Consider the following 15,693-nt stretch of genomic DNA (forward strand, 5'->3'; position numbering starts at 1 on the left):
TGTATAATTTTATAGTAACGTTGAATCTGTAGGGTTTATTAGGAAAGCGCGTTTTGTAGTTACTTTCATAACATTATTGATGGCAACAATCAATCTCTCATCATCATATCATTATCTATAATGTTAAAAGCAATAGCACAGAATTAACATCATTTTCGTTACAATTAACAACAATTTAAATAAATAAATAAATAAATAAATAAATAAATAAATAAATAAATAAAAAAATAAAAAAATAAAAAAATAAATAAATCATATATGAATAAAAAAATAAATATAAAAAACCCAGCCAAACACTCACATTTTTTCTTCTTTCTTAATATTTGCCTTTACAACCCATCTTGTATCTACATTAGATATGTGGGCTAAACCCTCTGTGCAATATTGAGATGTAGTAACATTGAATCTGTAGGGTTTGTTAGGAAAACGCGTTTTGTAGTTACTTTCATAGCATCATTAATGGCAACAATCAATCTCTCATCATCATATCATCATCTATAGATGAATCCAATTTTACGCATTCCTACACCTCAATGGCAGCCATAGCTTGGTCCTCGTCTGGTCCATCCTGAAGTGTGTAATCACTAATGATGCGACCTTGGCGGAGATTTTAAGCTGCATTGCATTCAGTCACGTAGACAAAAGAATGACGAAAATTTACAACACAATATACCCAGTAATGGGCGAATGAATTCTGACCATCGCTTGGTCGTTCTCTCTCTTAAAACCAAATATTGAAAAATCAATCTTAAAGGAGGATTTCGTGATCCTAGCATCCTCTTTTTATGACATTTTTCAGTAGATATCCACGAAAAAAGCTTATTTCCAAAATTTCAGTTGATTCCGATTTTGCGTTTGCGAGTTATGCATGATTATGTATATTACACGGCTCCATAGACAATGTGTTGTAATTTCGTTCTGGTGCACCAGAACGAAATTCAAATTTGGCGATATTTTTGCTAAACTAATTAATCTGCAAGAAATATTTGGTACATAAACATTATGTAGCCAGAGGTATCCAGTGGTGTAAAAATCTCAACTGTTTTTTGGGAAAAGTGGGGGGACGAGGCTGTGGATCACGAAATGCCCCTTTAAAGATTATGTTGAGGGAAAAGTCTAAAATTAGATTGAAAATACAATGGAATTTAGTTTGAATTTTCAATCTTTAAGACTGATTTCTCAATCCTAATTTGGACTTTTCCCTCACCCCATTCTTTCCATTTAAGATAGTTGGATTCGTCTATAATGTCAAAAGCAACAGAACAGCATTAATGTCAGTTTTGTCACAATTAACAACTATTAGGTCAACAATTTAATCTTTATTCCGCTTGTCAAATTCAGTAGCAAAGATCTTTCCTATCACTGGATTTCCTTTAGTCAACAATTTAATTTATCAACATTCAGTTTGTCAATATTGAAAATATAGAAAAGTCATCTTTCCTGTCACTGAATGTCCTTTCCTTAAACACAAAAAGATTATAAAAAAACCCAGTCAACACTCACATTCTTTCTCTACATATTTGCCCTTATGGCAGCAACTGCAGTAGTGATACAACAACTTGTAGTTACATTAGATATGTGAGCTAAACCCTCTGTGCAATATAGAGTTGTATAATTTTGTAAGTAACATTGAATCTGTAGGGTTAAAACCGTGCCGCCTTTGCAATAATCAATCTTTCATCATCATATCATCATCTATAATGTTAAAAGCAATAGAAAAACATTAGTTTCATTATCGTCACAATTAATAACAATTAGGTTAGGAATTGAATCATCATTCCGTTTGTCAATTTTAGTAGCAAAGTTTCCTATCACTGGATTTCCTTTACTTAAATACAAAAAATTAAACCCAACCAAATACTCACATTCTGAATGTTTATTAAAGGTCAACAATTTAATTTATCAACATTCAGTTTGTCAATTTCAATAGAAAAGTCATCTTTCTTGTCACTGAATGTCCTTTCCTTAAATACAAAAAGATAAAAACCCAGCCAAATACTCAGATTCTTCTTTCTTAATATTTGCCCTTATAGCAGCAATTGCAGTATGCAATATAACTTGAAGTTATATTAAATGAGTAGGCTAAACCCTCTCTGCAATCAATTCCAAACCTGAATACATCATGACTTGCTTGTTGGGTTATTTCAATTTGTCATCATCATATCATCATCTATAGACGAATCCAATTTTACGCATTCCTACACCTCAATGGCAGCCATAGCTTGGTCCTCGTCGGGTCCATCCCACCTGAAGTGTGTAACCACTAATGATGCGACCTTGGCGGAGATTTTAAGCTGCATTACATTCACGTAGACAAAAGAATGACGACAATTTACAACACAATATACCCAGTAATGGACGAATGAATTCTGATCATCGCTTGGTCGTTCTCCCTCTTAAAACCAAAGCTTGAAAAATCAATCTTAAAGATTATGTTGAGGGAAAAGTCTAAAATTAGATTGAAAATACAATGGAATTTAGTTTGAATTTTCAATATTTAAGACTGATTTCTCAATCTTAATTTGGACTTTTCACTCACCCCATTCTTTCCATTTAAGATAGTTGGATTCGTCTATAATGTCAAAAGCAACAGAACAGCATTAATGTCATTAACAACTATTAGGTCAACAATTTAATCTTTATTCCGTTTGTCAAATTCAGTAGCAAAGATCTTTCCTATCACTGGATTTCCTTTAGTCAACAATTTAATTTATCAACATTCAGTTTGTCAATATCAATAGAAAAGTCATCTTTCCTGTCACTGAATGTCCTTTCCTTAAAAAACCCAAAAAAAACCCAACACTCACATTATTTCTTAATATTTGCCCTTATGGCAGCAACTGCAGTAGTGATACAACACAACTTGTAGCAATATAGAGATGTATAATGTTGTAGTAACATTGAATCTGTAGGGTTAAAACCGCACTGCCTTTGTAAGGAAAACGCCTTTGTGGTTATTTTAATAGTATAATTAATGGCAACAATCAATCTTTCATCATCATATCATCATCTATAATGTTAAAAGCAATAGAAAACATTAGTTTCATTATCGTCACAATTAATAACAATTAGGTTAGGAATTGAATCATCATTCCGTTTGTCAATTTTAGTAGCAAAGTCATCTTTCCTATCATTGGATTTCCTTTACTTAAATTACTAAAAAATTAAACCCAACCAAATACTCACATTCTGAATGTTTATTAAAGGTCAACAATTTAATTTATCAACATTCAGTTTGTCAATTTCAATAGAAAAGTCATCTTTCGTGTCACTGAATGTCCTTTCCTTAAATACAACAAGATAAAAACCCAGCCAAATACTCAGATTCTTCTTTCTTAATATTTGCCCTTATAGCAGCAATTGCAGTATGCAATATAACTTGAAGTTATATTAAATGAGTAGGCTAAACCCTCTTTGCAATCAATTCCAAACCTGAATACATCATGACTTGCTTGTTGGGTTATTTCAATTTGTCATCATCATATCATCATCTATAGACGAATCCAATTTTACGCATTCCTACACCTCAATGGCAGCCATAGCTTGGTCCTCGTCGGGTCCATCCCACCTGAAGTGTGTAACCACTAATGATGCGACCTTGGCGGAGATTTTAAGCTGCATTACATTCACGTAGACAAAAGAATGACGACAATTTACAACACAATATACCCAGTAATGGACGAATGAATTCTGATCATCGCTTGGTCGTTCTCCCTCTTAAAACCAAAGCTTGAAAAATCAATCTTAAAGATTATGTTGAGGGAAAAGTCTAAAATTAGATTGAAAATACAATGGAATTTAGTTTGAATTTTCAATATTTAAGACTGATTTCTCAATCTTAATTTGGACTTTTCCCTCACCCCATTCTTTCCATTTAAGATAGTTGGATTCGTCTATAATGTCAAAAGCAACAGAACAGCATTAATGTCATTAACAACTATTAGGTCAACAATTTAATCTTTATTCCGTTTGTCAAATTCAGTAGCAAAGATCTTTCCTATCACTGGATTTCCTTTAGTCAACAATTTAATTTATCAACATTCAGTTTGTCAATATCAATAGAAAAGTCATCTTTCCTGTCACTGAATGTCCTTTCCTTAAAAACCCCCAAAAAAAAACCAACACTCACATTATTTCTTAATATTTGCCCTTATGGCAGCAACTGCAGTAGTGATACAACACAACTTGTAGCAATATAGAGATGTATAATTTTGTAGTAACATTGAATCTGTAGGGTTAAAACCGCACTGCCTTTGTAAGGAAAACGCCTTTGTGGTTATTTTAATAGTATAATTAATGGCAACAATCAATCTTTCATCATCATATCATCATCTATAATGTTAAAAGCAATAGAAAAACATTAGTTTCATTATCGTCACAATTAATAACAATTAGGTTAGGAATTGAATCATCATTCCGTTTGTCAATTTTAGTAGCAAAGTCATCTTTCCTATCATTGGATTTCCTTTACTTAAATTACTAAAAATTAAACCCAACCAAATACTCACATTCTGAATGTTTATTAAAGGTCAACAATTTAATTTATCAACATTCAGTTTGTCAATTTCAATAGAAAAGTCATCTTTCGTGTCACTGAATGTCCTTTCCTTAAATACAACAAGATAAAAACCCAGCCAAATACTCAGATTCTTCTTTCTTAATATTTGTCCTTATAGCAGCAATTGCAGTATGCAATATAACTGGAAGTTATATTAAATGAGTAGGCTAAACCCTCTTTGCAATCAATCCCAAACCTGAATACATCATGGCTTGCTTGTTGGGTTATTTCAGTTAGAATCCATACACCCCCTGTGGAAGACATGACCTTAATCTCCCACACAGAGGGTGTGGATTTCAAATGGAGTCACCATTGTATATATTTCAACTGGAACAGCCCATTTAATGATGAATAAGAAGACGCCTTAAGGCAAAAGGCTTAATAAATTATGAAGAAGAACCTTTTAAATACATCACGGCTAGCTTACTTACATGTCTACAACATTAATTATTCCAATCTCTTGCATGTATTCACTTTTGTGTTTAGCAACGGACCATCATTCAATTTCAGTAGCAAAGTAATCTTTCCTATACCTGGATGTCCTATTCTTAAATACAAATAATACAAACCCAGTTAACTATGTATCTTTTCATCTATCCTATCATTTGCGCTTTCATAATGCAACTATAATAGTGATACACACAACTAGTATACTATATTAATTGGGTAGGCTAAACCGTCTTTGCAATAACGCGTTGGCAGTTACTTTTATAGCATCCTCCATGACAACAATCAATCTCTCTAGCCTAAATACATCATATCTAGCTTGTTTATATGCACATGGTTAGTACATTATTAGTACCCGAGCCATCAGTTTGAACTTTACTCTCTTACAACGAGACAGTGAGCTATCTATGATCACTCTACACGCTGCATCATCTGCACTCTTGTATACTTTGTGTGTACCCCGCAACGACAGAGGTTATATATTTCCAGACTATAGCCCGTTTATCAGTTAAGTTTAATCGCGGGAAAAAGCTACCAGTGCTATCACCATTATATTTACGCTGTATATGCGGATCCTTTGCGAACTCATGCAGTGCAAAACACAGGTGGCGAGACGCCGGGAAATTATCGATATCACAACACTGTTATTGCATTAGGATCATTTTTTATGGGACGCTTCATAATATTGAATGTACAATAAAAGTAAAAAGAACATGTGCGCTGGCAACTCGTACGGCTAACCAAAGCTGAAACGGTATGCATGTGCTGCTGCGGAAGAGTACGTTGCACTACGTGAAATACTACACGATTATAGCTTCATAACTAAAGGATAATAAAAGCAGAACGTGGAGCAAGCGTTTGCTGATATCTAATTTTTGGATTTTTTCATGTTGATATATATTTGTATCCCGTAAAGCATCCTGGATTTTGATATGTCTCGTTCATCTAGAAGAATGAGTTCGGAGTACAGGAAGGTAAGACTACACGTTGCGCTTCTTTCTTTTTCTATTATTGTCAAATGTGTTTTCGTATTGACTGTGCATGCTTTATACTGCTTGTTCGGTTTCGTTTGAATTACGTTACAGCCAGCCTGGTAGTTTTTCTTAAGCTTACACTAGGGAATTTTAGTCTCATCTTTTTGTTATTGAATTTAGTCTCATCAATTAAGCACATTACAGTGCGATTATTCTTGTACGCACAAACCGATGCTGTACATAAGCTGCGTTCTCAACGTGTGTTGATAGATGGGATTTGTTTAAGCAGTGATTTGTAGAAAAAAGTTTCTTTCTTGGGTCTTGATTGTAGGTTTAAAGTCCTATTCAGTGATTCCAGCGAAAGTACAAGTTGTTAACATTGTCATTAGGTATTTCTGAAATGAAACAAATTGGTCAAAAAACAATGAAACAGCATTATTGACAAAGTTGAAAGTCCATTGAAATACATGCAGCTAATTTATATACTCTCAATAATTACACAAATTACAGAATCATGCAACATGTTTTATTTTGTCTCTCATACACGGCTTTCGACTTAACTAACTGCAGGCTATGTTAGCACATCTATGACAATGACAAATCTACCACAATTTGAATTTTGATCATTTTTACGATCATCAGGATGAACAAATCACTGAATAGGCCTTTAAGCTTGATAATGTAAAACAAGTTATCCTTAACAAAAGACAATTTGTAGCTACATCTGTAACATAATGTCACTATTGAAGCAATTGGCAAAATGTTATCGTATAAAGACTGCCACACCATTAACCTTAAGGGTAAGGTTCTCAGAGGAAGGTTTATATAAGTGTCTAAACTATGACGGTTAAGCAGTATCTTAATCACAAAGTTAGGTTTTCATCACGGAAAAATGAAACTCTAGCGTTAGGAATTGAATTATACCCACCCAAATAAAGAAGTAGGAAAGAGACAAAGTAACAAAAAAAAAAGAAGAAAAAAAAAGAAGCAGTTTCTACATGTAAACGACATAAATGTATGTTTACTTCAGAGGGCATAATTCGATGGAAGATATATGGAAGATATATATGTTATCAGTAATCACTCCGGAAGAATAAACCTATTTGATATACTAGTATTTAAGAATAGCTTTAAAGTGAACGAACAGTCTACAAAATCAATTTACTGAAAGGAAAAATGCGAACGTGCTGAAAAATACGCTCCATTCAGTTGGTCTTTGCTGTTAGTAGAGAAGCTTTCAACACTTTAATGTCATCCAATTATATCCTTACTAGGCTGTTTTGGTCGTATCACTTGCAGACTATTAGCAGACATTATAGCCTACTTTCATAATATAACAAAAATGCAAAACAAATAATCTAATACGATTTCTAATCATTTATAGCAAGTGACTGATATACTGCCTTTAAAGTTGAAAAACAAACAACATTGGATTATCCACAACAATAATGGCAATAATTTTATAATTTAGAATATAAAGCTTTTGATCTCAACACAAGATTAGACGTGCCTCAAATATTCGGGCGTAACGTCGACCTTCACTGGGAGATTGGCAAACCAAAGTTCGGGATCAGTGACCTTTAGGACACTTGGGTTGGGTTGCAAATCTCCCGATGCAGGTCGAAATTACGATCGAAAGTTTGAGGCACGTATAATCTTGTGGTAAGATCAAATGCTTAAAAATCTAAAGTATGATGTCTACCAACACAGATAGACTTAAATGCTAGTAGAACATTTGATTACGTCTTAAAATATGTCTTGGGAATCGGTTATTCTGGACTGTGACACAATATATGCTTATTTCGTTTTGCATTGAGCCATGATACTACGAGTGTGAAGCAACAAGATGCATTTCATAACATACTCATGGTACTCAATTTGTTTTAAAGACAAGGTAATTTAAAGTACAAAGTAATTAAGTGGTAACAACACCGCGAGTGTATGTACTATCATAAGGGGCATATAGGGTGATTCGGATAAGTATGGACTAGGCAGATGATCAGTTATGGTGCCTTCAGGTAGTTATTGTTAGCACTAAACATCTGGGTATCAATGCATTTTCAAGACAACATGTCAGCCTCCATGTAGAAACATTCTCCGTGAAATTGGAGCAATATTTTTCATTTTCAGACCATTTTATGTAGTGTGAACAAATAACTTCCGGTTGAATCTTTGATTTAAAGGAAAAATAGTCACATATTTCCCTCATAATGGGACAAGGATTTTTGGCCAAAAAACACCCCTGACCTCAATCCAGATGAAAATGTGTGGTCCATAATGGAAGAGAAAGTCTACTGTCCCCCACTAGCCACAAACAAGAACATGCTGGTCAAAAAATCAAGGATGCACGGGATTATGTGAAATTGGGAGGTCCTACGATTCTTCCAAATCTTCTCGAGGGAGATCGCGGGAGGAAGAATCGCTGCCGCAAAGTGATAGAGAACCAGGGAGAGGAAAGTTCATTAACAACATTCTGTTCTTCAGTTCATAAACTTCAAATAAAAGTACAGTTTTGCCACAATTCATGTAAATATATTGTGTTGTATTCATTTAAACATACTTAATATAGGTGGTCCATTCTTATCCGAATCAACCTATATAAGGGAGCGATCGTTATTTATGGCAGGGGGGAATGGGTAAATTTAGGGGGAACATGAAATTTTTTGTGGTCTTGAGGGGGGAACCTGAAATTTTAGTTGAACCAGGAGGGGGATTGTTAAATTTTAAATGGAGAAATTTGGGAAAACAAGGGGGAACGCGAAAATTTTGAGCGGACGCGAGGGGGAACGCGAAATTTTTGTCGATATTTTGCCAAAACACCCATTCCCCCCTGCCGTAAATAACGATCGGTCCCTAAGGTATACAAATGTTTACCTCTCATATCAAAACTGCTGTAGCAATACAACTTAAATATTAGAATCATAATTATTTAATGTTAGACCTGAATGTAAGAAAGAAAATAGAACATGAAAAATTGGACCATGCCTCTTTAAGCCAAGATATGAATAGATACCCTTAAGGATAGTTCTAAAATAGTTCTGACAGGCTCCTTAATCAAGTAACCAATATACAATCAACTTTCATATGCACAAGCTAAATCCAATATGAATGGATATAATATCGCTGTTAACCCACGTTAGTAGGTTGAATAGTCGACAATACCAGTGTTAGTTACCCATAATATAAGTTATAAAAATATAAACCAGGTTAAATAACACAGCTTATAGGTTAATATTGAGTCATTCAGTAACAAAATATGAGCTTATTTTACCATCTCTGCATGATAAAGACAAAATCTTTAACAAATAATACCGATTCGCATGAAATAAATGCGGCTGTATTCCAAGCCTGCAAAGTGAGTGTAAATCTACACATTACCCAGGTGGTTAGATCAGATTTTATTTTACCGCGGAAGCTCAGATAGACTAAAATTGGAAATACCTCGGTAATATCGGATTAGGCGAATGGGGCGCCGTTTTATGCATAGGCATTTCACCATATAGAAGGCAAATTCATATTTACATAATACTGCATCGCATTCATGTGTTTTCCACTATTTACCTAACAGAACTGTTTCGTAACTAACTGAAATAAATTAGCTGTAACTGAACGAGATATGGTTGTTTCGACAGAAGCATCGTCAACCAGTCGTCACGGCGCTAGCTATTTATTTTATTTTTTGGTATTTTTTATTGAGATAAGGTCAGACAAGTGACCTACTTTAATGTATAAAACGTGTTATATTTAAATGCCAATAACCGCTTAATCCATGTCCTTAATAGGCTTATAAAGCTACAACTAAATTCATCGAAAATATTAAATAATGGACGAAATAATTTATCATATGATCCAGGATTTTTATATTATTTTATTTGTAAAATAACATAGTGCAATATGGATTTATTAATTTTGGTTTAGTCGAATCAATTAAAATATATAAAAATTACTACTCCTGTATTGATTAGTATTGGCGCGTTCAAGGCTAATTCCATGGTGTTTATATTCATTAGTGCAAATGCACTGCCACAAATATATTTTACAGAAGTGTAATATATTAAAATAACATTTTCAGCACCATTTAAAATATGAAGGAATTAAAATGGGAAAACTGTTTGTCCGAAGGGTCATTATTCGGAAAAGGGTTAAAGTGAAGACCTGAGTGCAAGAAGACCGTAAGTCCATTTGGCCCCTCGACATGTATACACTAAAGTTGCGTATAGTTTCGTAATGTTTTATACATGTTCAGGGGCCAAAACCAATCTTTCACAGCCTTTCATGATGTTTTCACCCTGGAACATGTATTAAACATTATAAAACCCTAAGAAACTATACGTAACTTTAGTGTATACATGTTGAGGGGCCATGTCTTCAAGTTACGGTTTAGGGAATTTAATGTTAGAGTTTTTCTTAGGTCTGGCGTTGTCATTCGAGTTACGGTTAGTGTTATGGGTAGTGTTAGGTTATGATTATAGTCAGTGTTAGGATTAGTGTCTAGGTCAGGCCTAGGAATATGGGTAGGTTTATGTTATTATAATTATAGTCAGTTATTAATCAATGACAATGTCTTGTTTTTTACGCCGCATATAGGTGGACATAGGACTAACGATGTTATAGTCATTATTATTTAGATTTAACGATTAGGATTTAGGTTATATGTTATGTTAGGTTAGGGAAAGTAGTGCCATTAAGAATATTAAACATTATAAAACCCTAAGGGCGAATTTCTCGACGGGTGGCTTAGCAGTTGGCTAGTCTAGCCGCAAGGCTTAAGAGGTCGTAAGACCAGGCTTAACTGAAAACACGTTCCCCGAAGCACGGCTACCATAGCCTCGAGGCTTCGTTAGCCTGTGGGCCAGGCTTGTAGGATTAGCCCCAGGCTTCGGTAAAATTTGCGTTTCTCGAAATCAGTCTTCTGTAGCCGTAGTCTACGCAAGCCTGTTAGGCCAGGCTTACAGCGGCTTTTCTTGGCCCTGCTTTAGAGCAGGTCTTAGGTCGTAAGCCGTGGACTATTTCAACTGACAAATTGCTTAAATTGTAACGCAAAGTTGTTCTCTCATATTTTTGAGAAATCGAAACAGATGCTGTCTTTCATTCAACATAGAGAGTAGGCCTACACCTAAGTAATAATTATTGTTCGATTTAGTTGAACATTTCACCATTTTATTTTAGTGTTCATTCGAGTCAGTTACACCTGCTGTTGCTATAATGCCTACTCATTTTGAATGATGAACTTTCTTTTAGAGCGAGACGCAATCTTCGACGTCAACTTGCTGTTGTGAGCGTCTTCAGGAGAGGAATGATCCTTTTCTGAAGTATTCGGATACCAAATTTAAATCGCGCTGCCGATTCAGTAAAGGCAATGTTTTAAGGCTTACTGATCTGCTTGAACTTGTAACGGTCAACAAATAGGAGCAACCTTCTCCTTCATGTTCAACAATTTAGTAACGATATTTTGCTACAAGAAGTGCCCCTCCCCCCATATTTGAGATGTCCAAAAACCTTGACGTTCCACATAAACTTGCTCCCATGCTTTCCTCTTTTTTGCCTGAGATTTATTATCGGACACCTTGCTTTCGTCATCATCATCATCATCATCATCATCATCATCATCATCATCATCATCATCATCATCATCATCATCATATTAAACTATGCACTCATGCTAAATTCGCAAATAGAACATGAAAATATCAGCAGTAGATAGCACGCACGATCGGTTGTCAAATGCTTGGTTATGTTTTTGTTTTTGCACCAAAATGATCCTTAAATAATGTTTTACATGCGTATGATTTGTTTGAAGTGTGAAACAATTTTTGCTTTAGGCCTACTTTTAGGGGAATCAAAGTATCCTTTTCTGTCGGCTTGCAGTTTGACCCTTTTGGAAATGCAAAGAAAAATTAATGTGTCGAGTAAAAAGTATAAAAGTATCATTCATGCAAGCAGGACTCATAATAAAGTAAAGTGGAAATAAAATAATACATAAAAGACACAAAAACAGAAAAAAATACTAGCCTTGCATCAAGTTGTGTACCGTGTAAGCCCAAGCACAAGACCGCCGGTCTAGGCTAGTCTTTGCGCTGGTAACCTTGTTAGTACGGTAAACCGTGAAGGACAACAGTTTATGCACATCTACCTCCAACTGCCTATACAATTAAGTCGCTGGTAGAAAGGGACGCGGTTGTCAAGCGTTAAGCCTGAAAGGCCACTAAGACCAGCTTGAATTTGCGTTCAAGAAATCCGGCTACAGTTAAGACTCGGGCTTCGAGAGCAGGCTAGGTTTAGTAGCCTCAAGGCCACCTTAAGCCTAAGGCTTACTAAGACTCCTATCGAGAAATTCGCCCTATGAAACTATACGTAACTTTAGTGTATACATGTTGAAGGGCCAAGTAGACTTACGGTCTTCTTGCGCTCAGGTCTTCATTTGTCTCCAGAAGTTGATCACCGATGTCAATTTAGTGGCTGCAAGGCTAGTACACCCTTATTTTCTGATGCAAACTGCAGCACAATTTGTTTGTGCTGTACATAGTACAATGTGGATATAAACTGGATATGTAATATCCATTTTCTTGGAAAATTGAGCATATGGTAATTTTACATTTTCTCCAAAAGTAAATTACCAACATTTATGAAATTTACTGTTTATAAAGCTAAGAAAGTTTTCTTTCTTTGATGTAAGTTACTGGAAAAACTGAAGATAATAAAATGCGTAACATCCAGGCAGGAAATATATTTCAATCATACCAGTAATGTAATAATGCAGTATATGTTATCTGCAGATAGTATACTTGTTTGGCAGATATGAATGCACACAAGAGTACACAAACCAGATTCAACATGTCATCTCATTAATTCGTCTGTTTACTTTTTATCATCCGTGAAATTCATTGGCCTATTCCAGTTGAATTCCATACACCCGTTATTGAAGACATAAATTTAATCTCCCACACAGGGGTTGTAAATTTCAAATTTTGTCACCCATTCAGGTAACTCCAGTTGAAATTCACACTACCTGCGTGGGATATTAAAATCATGTCTTCCATACGGGGTGTATGGATTTCAACTAGAATAGCCCATGTTCATTTTGTATCACTATGAGTCAAAATGATCTCATTTTCACGTCATAGTTCAATAAACCCATATACCAATAGGCTAAAATTTGACCTCACGGTGTGGAGTTAGTGCGTTGGGTCAAAGAACTTTGTCCTGCCAGATGAGCATATATGAGTAGGTAGCATATTCAGAGCAGAATATGATCGATGTTCATGAAAATAATAACATCTGTGTCACGCCATGTGAACAATACGATGGCGTAAATGATATCTATAATGACAATCTCACCGGAACAAATAATTTGCTATAATGATACATGCTGTGTCAATATGCTTGGTACTCATCTGTTGTGATGTACGGCTTCTTCATCCTGCAACATTGAATCCCCGGGGGTCATTCACTATGTGACTTGTTGCGTACTGCGTCCAAAATAGGTGTCGAAAAGGGTGCCATTTTCAGCATAGAGCGGCGTCACCGTCTTTTGTCATAAAATGTGCTTTTGTGAAAACAACGCACTTTGGGAGTATCTGAGAGCCATAAACAGAGATATTCAGAGTTGCTGGTTGACTTTGAAATATAAAATCAATGTTGAAATCAGCCAAATTTAATGTTGTAGGGAGGCAAAGTAGTATACATTTTGTCTACCCATGGTTTATCTTTATCTTTTGCAAGAGAATACTGGAAATAATGGAATAAAAGCTTGTTATTGACTATATGCATTTAGGATAGTTTTTGCAGTATTGCGAAATTTTAAAAAGTCATCTTGCCCCGTCCCCACCCCCTCTTCTCCCATTACCCACTCCTAAAAATTCCTGGCTGCGCCACTGGTCCTTATTATCTATTAATTAATATAAGTGAATCTTCGTGCTCAATGTGAATAGTTATCAGATTTTATTTATACTTTAAATTATTTATGTTATTTAAATAAATACTTGTACTCGCACTTAATAAATTAATGATGCAATACAATGTATAGAACATGCATTTTTCATCACATTATGTATATTTCATTGAAAATGAATATTCTAAATAATTCGATATCATGTTCAGTATATGCGATCCACTAAATTGTCACCGAGCTGACAGGATGGTGTCGTTTTATAGAGCGATATATTAGTAATGATAAAACTTGATATATCATACTACACACATGACCACATGGATAATTCATCATAATATTGTATGATGCAAACGTCTGCCATTTTTATTCAAGTCCTTGGAACATGTCTCACCCTGTTTCATTAAGGAGTCATCGCTCTTAGGCAGATTGTCAAGCTTAGTAGGAAAAGAAGGCTCTATCAACAATGGCTGCCTTCTAGACATTTAACAATTTCTGCTTTCTATAGTATTATATAGTGTATATATGTAGAACTATGACATCTGGCAGCGATTGCAGATGAGCTTTCTTTGCACTAGCCCCTAAAAATAAAACTTCATGGTGCAATATTCACCAATGTTTTTAAACTGCTTTAGGCCCATTTCTGACCATAGTTATAGAATAACATATGTTCTATGAAAATATATGAGAATATAAGAATTGCTTCAAGTTGTTATTGGTTCATATGACCCTCTGATGTTGGATAGACCACTTCAATGTATTAACAAATGCTCTAGATACTATTTCATTTACATACAAATATGCAGAAATGAAATTCCTTATAACCGTGTTAAATGCACATAATTCATTTTCATTCTAACTTATTCTTTTGGTTCCTACTATTTTATTAAATTAATCATCCAATATATTGAATAATTCACAAAATTGTTTAGCATACACGAGGGATATGTATATTATAATTATTTGTATAATAACATAGTACAATATGGATTTAGTAGCTTTGGTTTACATGGTTTAGCCTAATAAATTCAAATGTATAAAAAATACTACTCGACTATTGAATAGTTTGGGCACATTCAAGGTCCGATTGCATGGTGTTTATTAGTGGAAATGGTCTACCAGAAATCAATGTTACCGATGCGTAATTATTAAAATAACGTTTTCATGACACGACATCCGCAAATAGCCGCCAGTCTGTTGTAAATACTGTTATTTCTTTTGACCGAGCAAATAAAAATTTACAAGCACAGATGCATCATTGGGAGATACCTTTTTACTTTGAGAATAGATTGATTGGCTAAAAACGTCAAAGAATAAACTAAATGAAAGCTTCTTTTTTTCGGTAAGCAACTTTCATAATTGCGATAAATAAGAAACGTAAATCATCTGTGCCTCCAACTATTTGTAGATACTGCCAGTTTGACCCAGTATACAGGCGTTATCTGTTTACTAGTTATACTTAGCTGCTCTTTAACTTAATGGGATAGAAATGAAGCTTAGCTATACTTAGTCTACATATCAAAAGCATAATAAGGATGTTCAGGAAATTATGTATCTATGTCGGAAGAAAAAAATGGGTAAATGCCGAGGCGTAAAGGAGATAATATACTTCAGTCAACAACATTATGTATTATTCACGACCGTATGTTGTTTTATAGTATATCAATATGTCGCGCCGGCTAACGTAGTCTTTGTTAGTGGTGTCGGTAAAGGGGAATTCCCATGGAACAAGTTTCTTTATCTTATGTTTGTCAAATCCCCCTTCCTCTTTGTCCTCCCCCTGGGAAAACCCTAGCTGCGATCATTGAATCCAAAAGCCAAGCATG

The 15,693-nt window shown here is 34.8% G+C and overlaps 1 protein-coding gene across 17 annotated transcripts in view; it reads left to right on the forward strand.

Annotated features, from left to right (window-relative positions):
* Positions 1–5,324: 5,324 nt before the first annotated feature.
* The window catches only part of LOC140162407 (uncharacterized), a 334,104-nt gene continuing 323,735 nt past the window's right edge, over positions 5,325–15,693 (forward strand). For 11 of the 17 annotated variants that reach the window (XM_072185611.1, XM_072185613.1, XM_072185610.1 and 8 more), the window contains exon 1: positions 5,328–5,979. In XM_072185611.1, the coding sequence (XP_072041712.1) occupies positions 5,938–5,979 (42 nt within the window). In that variant the 5' untranslated portion in view covers positions 5,328–5,937. Of the gene's footprint in view, positions 5,980–15,693 lie in introns of all 17 variants that reach the window. The other 6 variants (XM_072185625.1, XM_072185621.1, XM_072185624.1 and 3 more) reach the window with 3 other exon arrangements.

The sequence above is a fragment of the Amphiura filiformis genome, chromosome 10, assembly GCF_039555335.1.
Source record: "Amphiura filiformis chromosome 10, Afil_fr2py, whole genome shotgun sequence".
NCBI classification, from domain to species: domain Eukaryota; kingdom Metazoa; phylum Echinodermata; class Ophiuroidea; order Amphilepidida; family Amphiuridae; genus Amphiura; species Amphiura filiformis.